The sequence below is a fragment of the Tuber melanosporum genome (assembly GCF_000151645.1).
Source record: "Tuber melanosporum whole genome shotgun sequence assembly, scaffold_178, strain Mel28".
Taxonomy (NCBI): domain Eukaryota; kingdom Fungi; phylum Ascomycota; class Pezizomycetes; order Pezizales; family Tuberaceae; genus Tuber; species Tuber melanosporum.
In genome coordinates, this window is record NW_003298839.1 from 36,030 (window position 1) to 52,729 (window position 16,700).

General features: G+C 43.9%; 1 protein-coding gene; it reads right to left on the reverse strand.

Annotated features, from left to right (window-relative positions):
- Nucleotides 1-16,107: 16,107 nt before the first annotated feature.
- GSTUM_00003558001 (uncharacterized protein) overlaps nucleotides 16,108-16,700 on the reverse strand; it is a gene marked incomplete at its 5' end in the record, with an annotated part of 1,398 nt that continues 805 nt past the window's right edge. Inside the window, 2 exons of the mRNA XM_002837149.2 lie at nucleotides 16,108-16,592; nucleotides 16,625-16,674. Of these exons, the coding sequence (XP_002837195.1) occupies nucleotides 16,352-16,592; nucleotides 16,625-16,674 (291 nt within the window). The 3' untranslated portion in view covers nucleotides 16,108-16,351.

The window sequence follows — 16,700 nt, forward strand, 5'->3', positions numbered from 1 at the left end:
CTATGCTGGAAACTGAGCGATAGTAAGTTGAACTAGAAGTTTGGGATGTATTTTGGGCACCATGCTTTGAGTCGGAATTCAAGAGCAGCGATGAGGAAAACTAGGCTATGGAATAAGTTCTCAACAACTTCCCCAAGTCACCATTCACCATCTGAATACCATAACGATATCAAATTATGTGGAACTTAATAGGAGGCTGTGACAACAGCTTGTTAGACTGTTGTTGAACTGCGATGTTATCCAACCTGAAGACTACTCCACTATACTCTGGTAGACTACTGACCTGATTGCAATAATGCTTGGGTGGATGTACAGCATCAATCTAGAATTCATGATTACAGTGATTTGCATTTCTTTGAGTCTCGTTATTTCTTTGGGATTTCTTCTTGCCCCTGATGTGACACTTATGATAAAGAACTCATAGCAGAGACAGAAGTTTTTAGTTTCTCAGATTCTACTTGTAATAATTATTAGGTTTTGTTTGCTTAAACAGTTGTTTTATTTTGGGGAATGTATTGTTGATCACTGGTACATACCGATGATCCGACTACGGTGTTTGTGGCAAGGTGTTTATTAGGGAGACATGTCTCGTCATTTGCGAATAGTGAGAATTATGGCAATGTGGTACAATTATCAGAAAGGGAAAGAATGTGCGCAGGCAAGTGACAATGGAGAAAGTGAGAACTGAGCACTATGTATTGGTGATGTAATTGTGGTAGTAGACGTTGTAAGGTTTTGGAAAGGACAGCATGGAAGTTATGTAAAATAGTAGACATGATGTAATAGCGTCAGAACAGACACCGATAGTGAGTAAGGTTATTTGTAGTTAATGGCAGCCATAGCCCCAGATGTTTTGAGAAAAGTGAGTGGCAATACAGGATCAGATTCTACCCCAATTATTATTTTCATCAGGTTATAAGCCCGGGGAGCGCAGCGGAACTGATCAATCGGGAACCACTAGAATAGTCATTCGATTATGCAAAACACATTGCGTGGAAATCAGGACAACTATGTCAGCCGTGACTAGTGGTACTATGGCCACCCAGGCTAATAGTAGTATGCCGACGACTTCTCTCACTCAGTCCATAGAAAAGTTGGAAGGATCGATGGCGATGGGCCAGAGCAACTATACTGCATGGCATTTCTGAATTGTTAGAATTCTGAAGGAAAGGAATTTGTTAGCCGCCATAGAGGGAGAAGGGATAAGTGGTAAGAAGGATGATCAGGTGTTCACCATCCTCACACTTAATATCAAAGATATACAAATAGCGCACATTCAGAGTGCAACAATCACAAAGGAAGCATAGATGGCATTGTAGGAAGTCCATCAGAGAATTAGTAGCAGTGGACACATGGTTCTGCTACAGCAATTGTGGGCCTTAAAGTTGACCGAAGGCACAGATCTGGCGGAACATTTAAACCAGTTCTGATCCTTGGTTAACCAACTGCACAATTTGTCAGTTGATGGAAAGGGGATTGATGATAGTGAGCTTGTAACTATCTTGACGCTAAGCTTGCCACAATCTTATGAGCCATTGGTAATGGCGGTCCAGTCACGAACAGAAGTTGTCATGTTTGACTTTATGACTGGAAGGCTCCTACAAGAATCTGCACGCTGACATATAGGACAGGTAAAACAAGAAGGATCTGACAATATGACTGTCTCGCAAACTGCATTTGCAGCAAACCGCCCAGGTAGCGAACAGCATCTGAGACAGTCTCAGGGAGGGTTTTCAAGAAACCGTCGTGGCAGGGGAGGATTTCATGCCCCAGGGAGAGGTATTCCCAGTAGTTTGACTTTTGGAAGAGTTAGTCATGTTCCAGCGAATGAGGGAGGGGTGGCTCAATCTGGACAGGGACAGCAGAAGGGAAAATGATTCTATTGCGGAAAGGATGGCCATTGGAAAAGGGACTGCTATAAGTGCAAGTCAGAACAGAATTCAAATAGAGAAGGTGGATGTACCTTCCTAGCAACAACGCTTACAAAGATGACTAGAATGGGCTAGGTGATTGATTCTGGAGTCAGCCAACATCTTTGTGGAGAGCGGGACTAGTATATAAGCTATGAAGAGCTTAAAGGAGAGCGATCAATTACTATCGCTGACGGAAAAATAATTGAGGTGTGCAGGATTGGAAACGTTGAGATACCGACAAAGAATGGAATGATGACCTTAACTAAGGTCTGGTATGTACCCAACTTGCATGGGTGTCTGATGTCGGTTTCGCGAATTGTTGACGCAGGCTATGTTATTAACTTCACAAAGGATGCTTGCTTTATTACCAAAGGCCACTGGAGAACACAGCTAGGATTTCGGAGTGGAAGCTTGTATCTCCTGACAGAGGAAGTCCGAAGCCCTGATAACATTCCAGTCATCATAGCCAAGCTAGGCCTTTCTGGTAATCAGGCGCGCAGTACGATAAGGGAGGTCTGGCATCGACGAATGTGCCATCGCACGCTCGATGATAATTCTTTCCATTTCATGTCGGGGAATGTAAAGGATATGAAAGTTGAAGAAAAGAATGTAGACCACAGAGAGTCTCAGATTTGTGGAACCTGTACCTTGAGACGGCAGCATAAGGAGGCAGCAACAAGCACGAGAGACAAGCCACAAGAAATTCTAACCATTGTCCATTCAGACATATGCGGTCCAATGCAAATGAACAGTTTGAACGGAGAACGGTACATGATCACATTTACAGATGAGACCAGTAGTCATGTAAGTGTCATGCTTTTGCATTCCAAGGATGGAGTGCTTGCAGCTTTCGAGAAGTACTGAAGGCGAGCGGAGAAAGAAAGTGGGCAGGAAATCAAAGTGCTGCAAACAGATAGGGGTAGAGAGTATGTTAACATCTGCCTCAAGAAGTACTTGGAAGATGCTGGGATTCAGCATATTGTCAGCCCACCCTATAGTCCTAGACATAATGGCCTTGCAGAGCGTATGAATCGGACTCTAATAGAAAATGCACATTGCATGTTAGAGGATTCTAAGATCGGAAAAAGGTTTTGGGGTCCGGCTGTACTTACAGCTGCCAATGTTCACAATCATTTACCCTCAAGAAGTCATGGAAATCTGTCTCCCATGGAACACTGGACGGGCATGAAGCCAAGTGTCGGTCACCTGCAAGTTTTTGGTTCTACAACGTGGGTGCACGTACGCAAGGAAAGAAGACGAAAGCTGGATGCAAAGTCAGTAAAATGTATATTGATTGGATATGAGGAAAATAGTGGGTCCAAGGTATATTGGATGTGGGACCCAGAAAAGAAGTCTATTGTCCTCTCCCACAACGTGATCATTGATGAGTCCAGACTATTACAAAATGGTATTCATGCAGAAGAAGCGGTAGCAGAGTTGAAATTAGTAACACCCATAACTGAGGAATTGCTGGATCTGGGCACAAATAGAGACTTTATTCAGATAGAAAGGATCACGCCAGTACGCAATATTGAACCAGTTGATGGCGACATTGGAAGTTCTATCGTGGTAGGAACACCGCAGGCTAATGCAAGTATCAGACTGCAGCAGTAGGGTAACATCAGTATCGTACAGGACAGGATTGAAAATCCTGCAGAACAGTTAGGCCTTCGACGGTCAGGATGGAACCGTAAGCAAATCCAGTTTTATGGAGAAGAGGCACGATATGCCTTTCTTAGCTATACTGGTGAGAAGGAGCCACAGAGTTTAGCGGAGGCATTAAACTCTGAGGATAAAGAGAAGTGGGAAGAAGCATGGCAATCAGAACTTCAGGCTTTATCCAGAAATGAGACATGGGTAGTAGAACCGCTACTACAGGGACGACAGGTAATAGGCTGTTATTGGGTATTTCAAAAGAAAGATGATGGACGATTCAAAGCCAGATTAGTAGCTAAGGGATACAGTCAGGAAGCTGGCATTGACTTCCAGGAAATGTTCACCCCAGTTGCTAAATTCACGACTATTCAATTACTGCTTGCCATGAGTTGCGAGAATAATTGAAAAATTCAAGGTATGGATGTGAAGAGTGCATTCTTGAATAGTGAATTGGAAGAGCAAGTCTATATGGAAATACCAGAAGGGGTATTAGTCCAGAGGGAAAAGATCTTTGATTATGAGAGGCCTATTGCATGCCGGTTAGTGAAAGCTATATACGGGCTTAAGTAGTCTCCTAGAGCCTGGTATGGTTGGATTCATAGTTTCTTCTTGAAGAATAGATTTGTGAGAAGTGAACACGATCATAGTCTATTCATCCATTATGAGTACAACATTGTCCTGGTGCTTTATGTCGATGACATAGTTTTTACCGTACCAGCTAAGGAGTTAACGGACTGGATTAAGATTAAGCTACAGGCAGAATTTGAGATGACAGACTTGGGAGAACTTAGGACCTTCTTGGGTCTTGAAGTTCACCGGAACTGCGAACTCGGTACGCTGCATTTATCACAGAGTAGGTATATTCAGAGAATACTAGAAGCGCATGGAATAGACACGTGCAATCCAGTAACATCACCAGCGGACCCACATATCCGACTACAGAAGAGTGATAAGTTTTTTGAGGCAAAAACAGAGAATAGAAGGAGATACCAATCAGTAGTTGGATCTTTGATGTATGCTATGTTGGGAACTCGGCCCGACATTGCCTATGCAGTATCAAAGGTTAGCCAGTACAGTAGCAACCCTGGTAGTACACATTGGACGGCAGTCAAGAGAATTTTCCGTTACCTCGCCGGAACAGTTGAGTATGGTTTGGTGTACCATGCAGAAGGAATTACAATGGGGTTTACAGATGCCAATTAGGGATCCAGTAAGGATCATAAGTCAATTGGAGGCTATGCGTTTCTACTGTATGGGGCAGCGATCTCTTGGAACAGTAAGAAACAAGCCACTATGGTTCTGTCCTCTATGGAAGCAGAGTACATGGCCTTAATCCAGGCAGTTAAAGAGTCGGTTTGGCTACAAGGGATATTGGGGGACCTACGAGCCAGAAACCAGACAGAAGGACTGCATAAGATTAATGTCGATAATCAGAGAGTACTGGCCTTAGCCAGAAACCCGGAATTCCACGCAAGAACGAAGCATATCGATATTCAATATCATTTCATTCGACAGCTGGTCGAGGAAGGCAGAATTGAGCTTCATTACTGCCCTACTAGCGAAATGACAGCAGACATTTTCACAAAGACATTGCTGATACCTATATTTGATTGCCACAGCCTTAGCCTTGGTTTAATATGCTCGGTTGATATTGTGGGAGAACGAGCGAGAAATGAGGCATGGCGGAATTGGGCAGGATGTGAACAGGCGGCAGTGAAAGGAAAGAGAGGAAGTAGCACCGGTGAGGGGAGGTATTGTTAATCACCGGTGCATACTGATGATCCAACTACGGTGTTTGTAGCAAGTTGTTCATTAGGGAGACATGTCTGGTCGTTTGCGAATAGTGAGAATTGTAGCAACGTGGTACAATCACCAGAAAGGGAAAGAATGTGCGCAGGCAAGTGACAATAGAGAAAGTGAGAACTGAGCACTATGTATTGGTGATGTAATTGTGGTAGTAGACGTTGTAAGATTTTGGAAAGGACAGCGTGGAAGTTATATAAAATGGTAGACATAATGTAATAGTATCAGAACAGACACAGATAGTGAGTACGGTTATTTGTACTTAAGGGCAGCCATGGCCCCAGATATTTTGAGAAAAGTGAGCGGCAATACAGGATCAGATTCTACCCCAATTATTATTTTCATCAGAATGTAACCGCTACAGGTACTCGGTTATCAGTCTTGTTTTATGTTTTGTTTTAAGTATTGTTTGATACTTTGTTTGTTTTTAATATCGTTTGATACTTGGTTTTATTTTCTGTTTTGTTTTAAGTATCGCTTTAATACTTGGTTTTGTTTTATGTTCTGTTTTAAGTATTGTTTGATACTTGATTTGTTTTAAGTATCGTTTGATACTTGGTTTTGTTTATATTTTGTTTTAATTATTGCTTTGATACTTGATTTGTTTTTACCAAAAGGTATTGCTTGATACCTTTGATTAGTTTTGTTCATGCTAGATATGAACAAGATTTATGTATTTAAAGACCGCCTGTTTCCACGATTGAAAAGGCAGACTTCGACAGACAGTATTTCAATATACTTGGTTGAATGGTTACCTATTTTGTTTCTCAGTACACCTTCGAAATCTCCTTTAGTTCTCAGCTCTCGTCTCCTCTCTGGTAGAGCAGGCTACCTGCCATCTATCATACTTCAGACTCGATAACATGATTAGCAACTTGCGATCATGTTATGGTAAGTAACGTGACCTATTCATACAAAGATCTGGTATTGAATGTTATAAGGTCTCTACTAGAAACCAATACATTCGCATGCATCCTCTGATAACTAGAAGAGTCTAGAACCTGAAGACATCATGACAGAAGCCAATGGACTTCAAGGAGTATTCCAACCAGGCCCAGGAATATGTGGTCATAGTGGCAATGATTAGCTCTCATGAAAGAAGAATGCAATTTCCAGCCACCCAGAGCAACCAAGGATTACAGATCGAAAGATTATCTATCAATATAGCAGAATGTCTATCCATAAATTAATAGGAAGTGATCCGCAAAATATCTATCAGTTAAATCTGGAGTTATGGAGGTTTAAGGTTGGAGAACTAAGAGAGTTCAATTTATGACTACCTCTGCAGTTACAACCCACAGATCAAACGGATCATTTCATTGACAAGAGAGACGATTTGGGCCAACACCATTTGACTTGAGAACTAGGCCATTATTCTAATAACTCCAAAGATCAGATAACTACTATTAGGAATAGCATAGCTCCCAAAGTAGCAAAATAGTAAATACAGAAAAGGTTGTGGTGGTTTTCAGGACCTCTAGGTGTTCGCATGTTTGAAGAATACCTAACGTTGCAAATTATATTGATAGAGGTACATAGTTTGTATGATAATCGGATGTCTTCTGTGAATAATCAGATATGGAATCTGAATATCGAAGTGCCTCCCAAGATTGTAGACATTACCAAGCAATAGAGAAGAGACCTTAACAATATAATATTGTTCTTATAATTCTATTTTATTCTGCCTACTTTCCTTCGCTCATAGTAGTCATAAACACAATGAGTGTTATCCAAGACTTCCTCGACAATCTCCGTAGAGGAAGACTCGAATTATACTCGTTTTGTTTATGACTACGAAGAGTAAAATAGGTGAGGTGGAATAGAATACTAAAATCAATATTCTATTGTTAAGGTCTCTTCTCTATTATGTGATGATGTCTAAAAGCTTGAGGGGCATTTCGATATTTATATTCTGTGTCTGAGTGTTTGTGGACTAAATCTATCTATTATATAAATTATGTATCTTACTTGTTATAACTCTCAACATCGAGCATTCTTCCAAGGTGTGAACACTGAGAGACACTGAAAACCACCACACTCCTTTCGGTAATATTTATTTTGCTAATTAGGAGCTATGTTCCCAATAGTAATTATTCGACTTTCAGAGTCTTTAGATATTGTGGCCTAGTTCTTAAATTTAGCAGAGTTTGCTCCAATCATCTCCCTTATCAATGAAATGATCACTTTCATTTGTAGGTTGTATAGGCAGAGGTAGTCGTAAATTCAACCTTACTAGGTCACTGACTTTAAACCTCTATAATCTCTGATCTGTAATGTGTTTGCAAGGTGCTAATTGTGTTTCAGGGTATGGTATAATAATTTAACAGGTGGCCTGTTCTACCAGAGAGGAGGTAAGAGATGTAACTAAAGGAGACTTCAAAGGTGTACTGAGAAAACAAAAGAGTACCCATTCAACCAAGTATATTGAAATACTGTCTGTCGAAGTCTGCCTTTTACATTGTGGAATTAGACGGTCTTTAAATACACAAATCTGTTCATGTCTAGCAAGAACAAAACCAATCAAGGATATCAAGTAATACAATTTGGTAAAACTATTTAAGTTTCAAAACAATACATAAAATACAACATAAAACAAAACCAAGTATCAAAACAATACTTAAAACAAAACGTAAGACAAAATCAAGTATTAAAGCAATACTTAAAAAGAAACATAAAACTAAACCAATTACCAAGTAGCCATACCGGTTACAGGATCCGACTGACAGATATCTTCTGGATGACTTCCTATTAATTTGTAGGTATCTATTCTTCCAGATTGGCAGATAATCCCTCAGCCAGCAACCCATGGTTTCTCAGGGTAGCAGGATTTCCAGTGTAGTTTTAGCATTAGGAATCATTCCCACCACTACAATGAATTCCTGGGCCTGGTTATAACACTGCGTGAAGTCTATTGGCTTCAGTGGTAGTGTTTCTGGGAATTCTAGACTCTTGTAATTATCGTTGGCTGGGTGTGAATATATGTATTCCCCTCCAGGATGGTGCTCCAATGCTCACCGTTCGGGTCGCTCAATACTTGACGACGCTGAAAAGCAGCGATTATCGGCTTTCGTGATACGCAATGCCAAAATACAAGACTCCAGAACAGGTTAGCTTAGCTGGCAAGGGATAATAGTATGCCCGGATAGGTGCTTAGGAGCGATTCTTGATACTGAGCGGGGGAGCAACTAACTATTGATCTCGGTGATTTGGTTTTTGTGTACCTTGGAAACTCGAATAATTGAACCATGTGGTATGTCGTTGGGCTTTCCTCTCTAAGGTTAAGGAATTTCGGAGTGTTTTCTACTATCTTAGAAGGGGCGAAGGGCTGAGTTTCTGGAGTGTCTTGCCCGGGGAAGGGAATTTTGGACTTTATAGCACACGGTTCAGCTATTATTCAAATTCCCACTGTGAAAATTGTAGACACCTTCCCTTCGCCCACGGCACTCATATGATATCACTGGTAGCACTGCCTATTTTGTGCCGTATATGGCCCCGACCTTTTGCCGAGACCAGAAATACTCACATATTATCACTCGGATTTCCTAACCTGGTTTAGTCTACATATAAATGCACCATCTCCTTTCGGAAGTAGCCCTAGCTTTCGTTAGAGGGCAACTCAAGTTCCAGAACCTCAAATATTGTCCTTAATTTAAAGCCGGACACGCTCGTAGCAACGACGAAATGTTTCAAAGGGAAAAATAGGGCTGCAATTGAATAACCTCTGGTGGTGTTGTAAACCTCCGAGAACAAAGTTTTTGAGCTAGAGTGCCCGACCAAGGATCAAATATGTTACTATACCGAACTGTAGGATCTACAGTGGCGGTGGTGTGTCCACCACCAGGCATACATTTTTCTCCCTCATATTCGTGCTAGCGCGATTCCCTCAAGATCCTGATTTTACCGGTATTTTATAAGTGTGCTGGAGATGAATCAGGTGCTAGAAAATGTATCTTGGTTTTCGCAAAAACAAAGGACCATATCTGTGCTAAAGGAAGAGTACTTGCAACTAGCCAGATAAACGGTTTTAGATTCTCAGAAATCGCAGGTATCAATAGGTGAGAGAAAACTACAAGAGAAGCTAGGTTGTATGCTGGACGCCAGTGTGTGAATAGAGAATTAGAAGAGGGCGAAGGAAAGGAAGGACCGAGTGTAGTGATTTGAGGTGGGGCAGAGGAGGGGGGCAGTCCAAGAAAGAAGGAAAAGACAAAAAACAAACATTTGAGATGAGCTTGTGATAAAACTGAGAGATGTGGAAGGCTACAAGACATGAGCTGACAATAACATGGGAAGACGTAACTCAGTATTGGTGAATACGGAATCGAGAGTAGAACAGATAGGTGATAGCACGAGGCCAAGGAAGCGAAGAGGAGAGTATTATAGAGGAACTATTAAAAACTTCAGACAAACACATAAGACGAGTACAACTCTGATCGATGCCAAGGATCCTGACACCAACGAACCTAATTCCCATATGGCTGCCTAGCGCGAGATCTCCCGTGCTTGTTCAACAAGTGAGCAGCAAGATTTTCGACCCTCTTGATCCCGTGGTCTCCGACATAAACGCATCCGGCGACCGGGCAATCCACACGGCCATCGTGGTGCTTTACTAGATAGTGTCGGTTCAAGGCTTGCTTTGTCTTGAATGTTCCAGGCCAGGAGCAATTTGGGGATTCGCAGGTAAATCTGCCCGGGGCGCAAGTATGAGGGCCGCTGAAGGAGCGGTACGGTGCGTGTTAGTGTCCGCTGTAGGTGCGAGTTACGTGTGAGGTGAGGGAAATCACTAACCTATTGCCCGAGAACCGGTGGTATTGGCAAAAGATACTCGGGAGAGAGGCGCGGGAGCGATAGGGATGGCAATACCGCTCTCCGAGCTTACTTTGTTTCCCTCATTGACTGTCTTGGAATTATCGGTGGTACTATTCCATGCGTCGAGGACTGAATACCAGCAATCCTTCTCTGGGTACAGCAGGAGGTCGCCAAGTCATGGGTGTAATCCGAGTAGGTTTCTTGGTTCTTTGGAATCGATCCTAGGAGGGTTGACAGGAGTGATTGGGATAACAATATTGGTTCCGACCTCACTTTGTTTTCCTCGTTGGCCCTCTCGGGATTGTCGGTGGTACCTTTCCGTGGTCTATTGCCACCCCTCCTTGTCTGGGTGTAGCGAGAGGTCGTCAAGTCTTGAGTGTACGATACCGTACAAGTAATCTAAGTGGGTTGCCCCCGCTCGCCAAAAAGCAACTAGTGCATTTGCATTAGCTTCCTGGCGTTGTCAAAAATGAAAACAGTTTCTAAGAGTGTTAAATAAAAGCAAATGGAGACCTATATCTTTTTGAGGTAACGTTGGGTTATGTAATCAGCTGAAAGTGTAACAGATAGGCTGCGACATGAAAAAAATTTGGTATGATAATATTATCATACTCGATTAGAGGAGAGGGAGGGGGGGCCGGCGGGCTACTCAGTTTCTTTTCCTGGTGAATTGATCTTTTCTTCCTTAACACCGGTTAACTAGGAAAATTATCCTAATGTGACATATGCATAAACCGGAGATTTTTAGAGTAGCAACGAATCATTGGCGGCATTTGTAAGTCGGAAGGCACAAGTACCGTGCAGCCTTGCGCATGTGAGATTTCACAGGTATCAAAGCGGTAGACTGTTTGCCTCACTATTTGGTAAGAGCATTGGAAGAATAATAAATCCTAGACTAAACGTGTGAGCTGCTGCGAATAGAGTTGGCCTCAGGGCGCGTTTCCTCTAATTTCTCTCCGCTCCTAGACTTTCACGTTATGGATAATGGTCTATGCTATTTTGTCGGAAAAATCTGTGGGTATGGAACCCTGATATTCTATTTATTTGTCCTTCAGTTTTGTCCAGCCAAAGATGGCAACAGGAGGCGTGAAATTCGCACGGGGAATCTCGGGAAAGATTATCCTGTCCGATCTCTCGCCCCACTCCTGTTTCTATAAGGTGCCTCTAAAGTATATTATATCTATTGAGCGCTGGTATTATTAGCTCCTATGTTTGTGTTGCTCAAAATAGTACTTACTCTAGGCTAAACGGTCCTTGTACTATATGGTGCAGACTAGATTCTCGTAGCTCCAGGGTAATACCTCTGTCAGTGAATTTATTCACTACCGATAGTCTAGATATGAAAAATCACCAACATTGCTTGGTAGTCCTGGTCCACTTGGTCACCTGTTACTCGAGTGCCGGTAGGCTCGTTGGGACAAAGCGATTGCGCAGGGGGAACTGGCATGAAAACTTTCAACTAGAATCACATGTTTAGGAAGATATGGCTTCGCATAAGTACTCGGGATACACTCCCCACTAATTCTGTCTTTTCCGATTCACAATCAGAGCATCATTAATGGGACATGGAGATTTCGGATTACTCATGTATAGCAGTGTTTTCCGGGGCACTGTTCTTTTGCCAAAATGGGTTACTAGTACCCGTCGGTGTTGGCTTCGGACCCCAGCCACTATCGCGCAGGGCTGGTGACATGGACAATTCGGGGGATCGAAAGGTACCGAGGGTTACCGGTAGGCCATCGCCTACCTCGGGTGTTCCATAAAACCGGAAAACATAGCCTTTGTCTGCACAGAGATTTTTATAGGGCTACTGGTGGTAAGCCACTGGCTTTTGACAAACGTGGGTTAGGTAGACTAGGTCTTGGGGATTGGATCATACCGTGCGAGAGTCTGCTCCCCCAGAAACACCATGTGACCGCAGAAGTGCTGACTCATACACACTATTTCGCGTATCATCAATATTTAATGATCAATAATATCCAGACGGGTTGGGGGTTGTAGGAGGGGAGACTTGATTGTATACGAGATGCCTATAGTAGAGCGCATTCTTGGGAGCAAAAGTGGGCCGAGGAAAGGGAGAGCCAAGCATGGCTATTTGAGGGAAGATAGAGGAGAGGGGGGCAGTGCAAAAATGGATGAAAAACAAAAAAAGAGAGTTATGATATTGTCATAAAACGGCGGTGTCGGGGGCTACAAGATATGAGACGATAGAGAGATGAGAATGGATATCGTAATCAAGGGGTATGAGCGCAGGATCGAGAGTAGAACAGGTAGGAAATGGGAAAGGGGCAATGGAAGAAAAAGGAGATAATAAAAGAGAGAGTATTTCATAAATCAAACAAACACAAAAGGCAGTAACCGCAAATGATATCAGTGCCCCTAACACCTAGAAACCTGACACCGATGAACCTAATTCCCATAGGGCGGCCTAGCACGAGAAATCCCATGCTTGTTCAACAAGTGAGCAAGAAGATTATCTGCCCGCTTGATCTCACTATCTCCAACATGAGCACATCCCTCAACTGGGCAATCCACACGGTCACTAAGGTGTTTTGCGAGGTAATGTCTGTTGAAGGCTTGCTTTGTCTTGAAACTTCCACGCCAGGAGCAATTTGGGGCTTCGCAGGTAAATCTACCAGGGGCGCAAGTATGAGGGCCGCTGCAGGGGTGGTACAGTACATGTTAGTGTCATGTAGTGGGAGCATGTACAGAGTTCGGTAAGGGGGGATTGCTAACCTGGCGCCGGAGCACTTGTGGTATTGGCAGAAAACGCGCGGGGGGGCAGCATGGGCATTCCTGGGAGGATTCGTGGCAGCAGTGGAGGTGACGATGTTATTCTCTGGGTTGATTTCGCCTACCCCGTCGGCGGTCTCGATATTATCGGTGGTACTATTCCATGATCCAAGAACCGAATACCAGTCATCCTCTTCTGGGTGTAGCGGGAGATCGCCTAGTTGTGGGTGCAATCCCAGTGGGTTTCCTAGTTCGTCGAAACCAACTAGTGGATATGCAATACCGGTGACATCATCGCGGGGTAAACCAATGAGTGTGGGGGCCTTGGCTCCATGAGGCTCTGCGATGAGGGTTAAAAAAAAAAAGCAAACAGGAACCTACCGTTGCACCCCTTTAGTTGTGGAGGGATGTTACGTAATCAGCTAAAAGTGCAAAAGCTAGCGTCAACGATGTAAAATTTGGCACAAGAGAGGGAGGGGGGAAGCGCAGGTATTTCAATTTCTTTTCAAGGGGAATTACACTTTGCCTTCTTGCGTCGGTTGCCCAGATACGGTATCACAATGTGATATACCGGTGTCAGGGGGGGGGGTTTCTTTCCCTTTTCCTGGATGGTGGTTTGACTACGCACTGTGCCCTACCCGCTAACTCACTTTACCTTCACAATATACCAGAAAGTAATTGCCTGATAATCGGGACTGGTGAGCAGTGATCAATTTCACAAATAACGCAGAGGAATCAAAGAAAGAAATGTAGGCTCAGTTCAGTAGAGATGAAAAGTTCTATTTCCCAGTGGTGGGCATGTGTGTGTTCTCGTTGTTGCTAAGAGAAAAAAAGGAAAGCTATAAGAAGAAAATCCTGCACGCCAAGCCCCCTCTTACACATGAAAAATATCCAGAGCCTCCTCCCCATCAAATACATGAAAGGCATCTCCAAATCAAGCAATTCTCCACACCGGTATGCATAAACCTGAGCTTTTGAGAGTCATAGCGAATCATGGACTGTAAATATAAGCCCGGAGCTGCAAGTACCGGGGTATTTACTTGACCATATTTGAACTACTGTAAGTTAAGCCGAAGAAATGAATTTCACTTTCGTTTATGTGTGTAGGTTACCCAAACACATGCATGAGCCTGAAACATATGCCCTGTACTAACAAATCTGACCAGTAACAGAGTATTAAAAAGATCCTGAGACATAGATTTCTGTACCGGCATCTGCACTCTCAACCAACCAGCTAACATTGGCCCTCCCATGCCACAAACTAGCCTGAGACCACGTCTGTTATCATTACCGGGCCTCTGAATAGCTGAGCTAGTAAATGCGATATCATACCCTTAGTTTTTTGCTTCTACCGTACAGTATTTTAGGTTAGTGGTCTTTGGTTCATCCCGTAGATTGCAGTTATCAATGGAGTTTACTAGATTGATACAAGTATTAGCACCCTATTATACTATATGAGTTCCAAAGAGAATTTTCTATGATATTTCGTATCAGCCCACTTAACTACCCCCCACCAAACGGCACCTAGTGCTCTCTGTTTTATTTAGCTTTCGCTCTTTATGCAGCATTCAATTTTCACTCTAGGATTTCCGGGGCAACACGGATACTAGGGAAATTACTTCTGCCTCTTTCGATACACATTCTCAAGCCGGGCACATACATTACTGGCAGAGGCTACAAAGCCCGGATATCCCTGGTGAGCACGAGAATCGCTTTCCAATATTCAAAAGAAGATTCAACCACCTTGAGGGCCAGGTTCAGTACATAGTAGCAGGAATGGCGATTTGCACTTTGCCTCTACCAAACTTTATGATGGACATGTAATCCCAATTGGTAGTCGGTGGGATGTGGCAGCTGGTTGGGAGGCATGGCGTTGTTTAGCTAGAACTATTATGACCGCGGTTGTAGGAATTTTTCCCTGTTATGAGGATTTGCCTCTATGGTGGTGTGTGTTTACTCTTCCTGTGTCATATTTGAGCAGGAACGAATCGGTCATGGACCACTTGTCGAACACATTCATTCTCGCCTCCGCACAAGTCTTTTCCTCCTTGGCTACGAAGTACCTGCTGCCAGCACCCGCTACCACTTTATTCCCCCTGGGCTCCCGATTTGGACAAATTACATGCTTGCCTGACAAGTGAGGCGCCAAATTATCCCCCAGCTTGATCTCCTGATGCCAAAATGCTCACACTCCTCAACCGGGGAGTCTCTGCGGTCGTTGGGGTGTTTCACGCTGAAGTTTTAGCTGGGCGCTTGATTTTTCCCGAACGACTTTGCCAGGAGCACCTAAACTCTCTCAAAATGAATGCTCCAAGGTCACGCGTGTGTGGCCTTCTCATGGGGTTTGAATATCGGGCGGTATCTTAGTATATAGGTGGGCGGTGAATGCACACCGACCCCGGGATAATTAATCTACGCTAATCGCAGTAGAACACGGGTAGCCCGGTGACATTTTGCAATGGGGCGCTAGACCGTGAATCTCTGAAAGTGTTTTGCGGTTCTGAATTGGCCGGGAATTGGATGCTAGTTCCAGAATTCCACTACCAACGACTGGGTAAAGCCCGACGTTCTCTGGACAAAGTTGGGGGCTGAGTACGATACCGGTTGTCCCCCCGATGACGGCAGTAGCGTTCAAGAATTGCTTTTACTCTAGTTTCACGCTCTGCCGAACCCCCCCCATATATATTTTAAATTAGCATCTCGGGGGAAAGATCCTAGGAGAAATTCATGCTGGAGGTAGAGTGCAGAACCAAAAGAAATGGTAATGTCCAAGCTTTCCCCGGGAGGGAAGAAGGGGACACAAGCTGGAATCCAAATTCCATTGATGAGGGAGTCCAGAGGGTTTGGCTAGTTTTTCAAGCATTGAATTTCGATGGGAGTGTGTAAATCTGAGACTATTTGTATAGGACCGCGGAAATATATGCTAGTACAGAAGATGGTAAGAGTAAGCTAGGCAAGGCGAGGCAGCCATTGCTGGTGCGGTGCCAAATTTTCAGATCTAGTAGCCGGGCAACTTGGAGAGATGGCGCTCGCTGTCCGAGTATGATCGACAGTTTTTGTTGGAATTGTGGGGCCCTAGGATCTGTAAAGCGAAGGTCATCTTTAGACAGAAAGAGATGGTGATGCGGGTTCGTGCGCAATCCTAGCCTTGTTACAGCCCACGAGGGGAGCTACCAGCGCAGAGGACCAGCCAAGCGTATTAAATGCTTATCTAGTATTCGCATTGTAGCACTTGGTCAAATTATCTAATTCGGGTTTTGGTTGTGGAGAAACTTTAAACCACTAGCTAATTGCCGAGTATGCAGAACCCGGTCCGATGTCATGGTGGATTCGGACTATGATACCACAACCTCCCAAACCCCTGACATCATATAGTGGTGTTCTGCGCTTAGGCGATCATACATCATTCTCGCTCGCAAAACACTTCATACCCCTCACAGCTAATCCCACATCTGTCTCACATTCAGATTGACCCTTTTCCCCTTCATCCATCCCCTCCTCTCCTCCGGCCACTCCTGCAACCAATCAGGACACGTCCCACTAGCAATCGTGGGCACAGAATGCCACGCCCACCTCGCTTCTCCGCTCATTACGATCGCATCCCCACTCCTCACCCTAATCACAACCCCCTCTCCCTCTCCAACCCCTGCGATGAAAAGCGCCTCGCAGCCCAACGAAACACTGACTAATGGTGCAGAACTCGCCTCGGAAACATCCCGATGAGGCGCCAGTGTATCCCCCGGTGAGATACCAGGGGCTTCTCCTAAGTTTGTTCCACGCTGTCAAGGT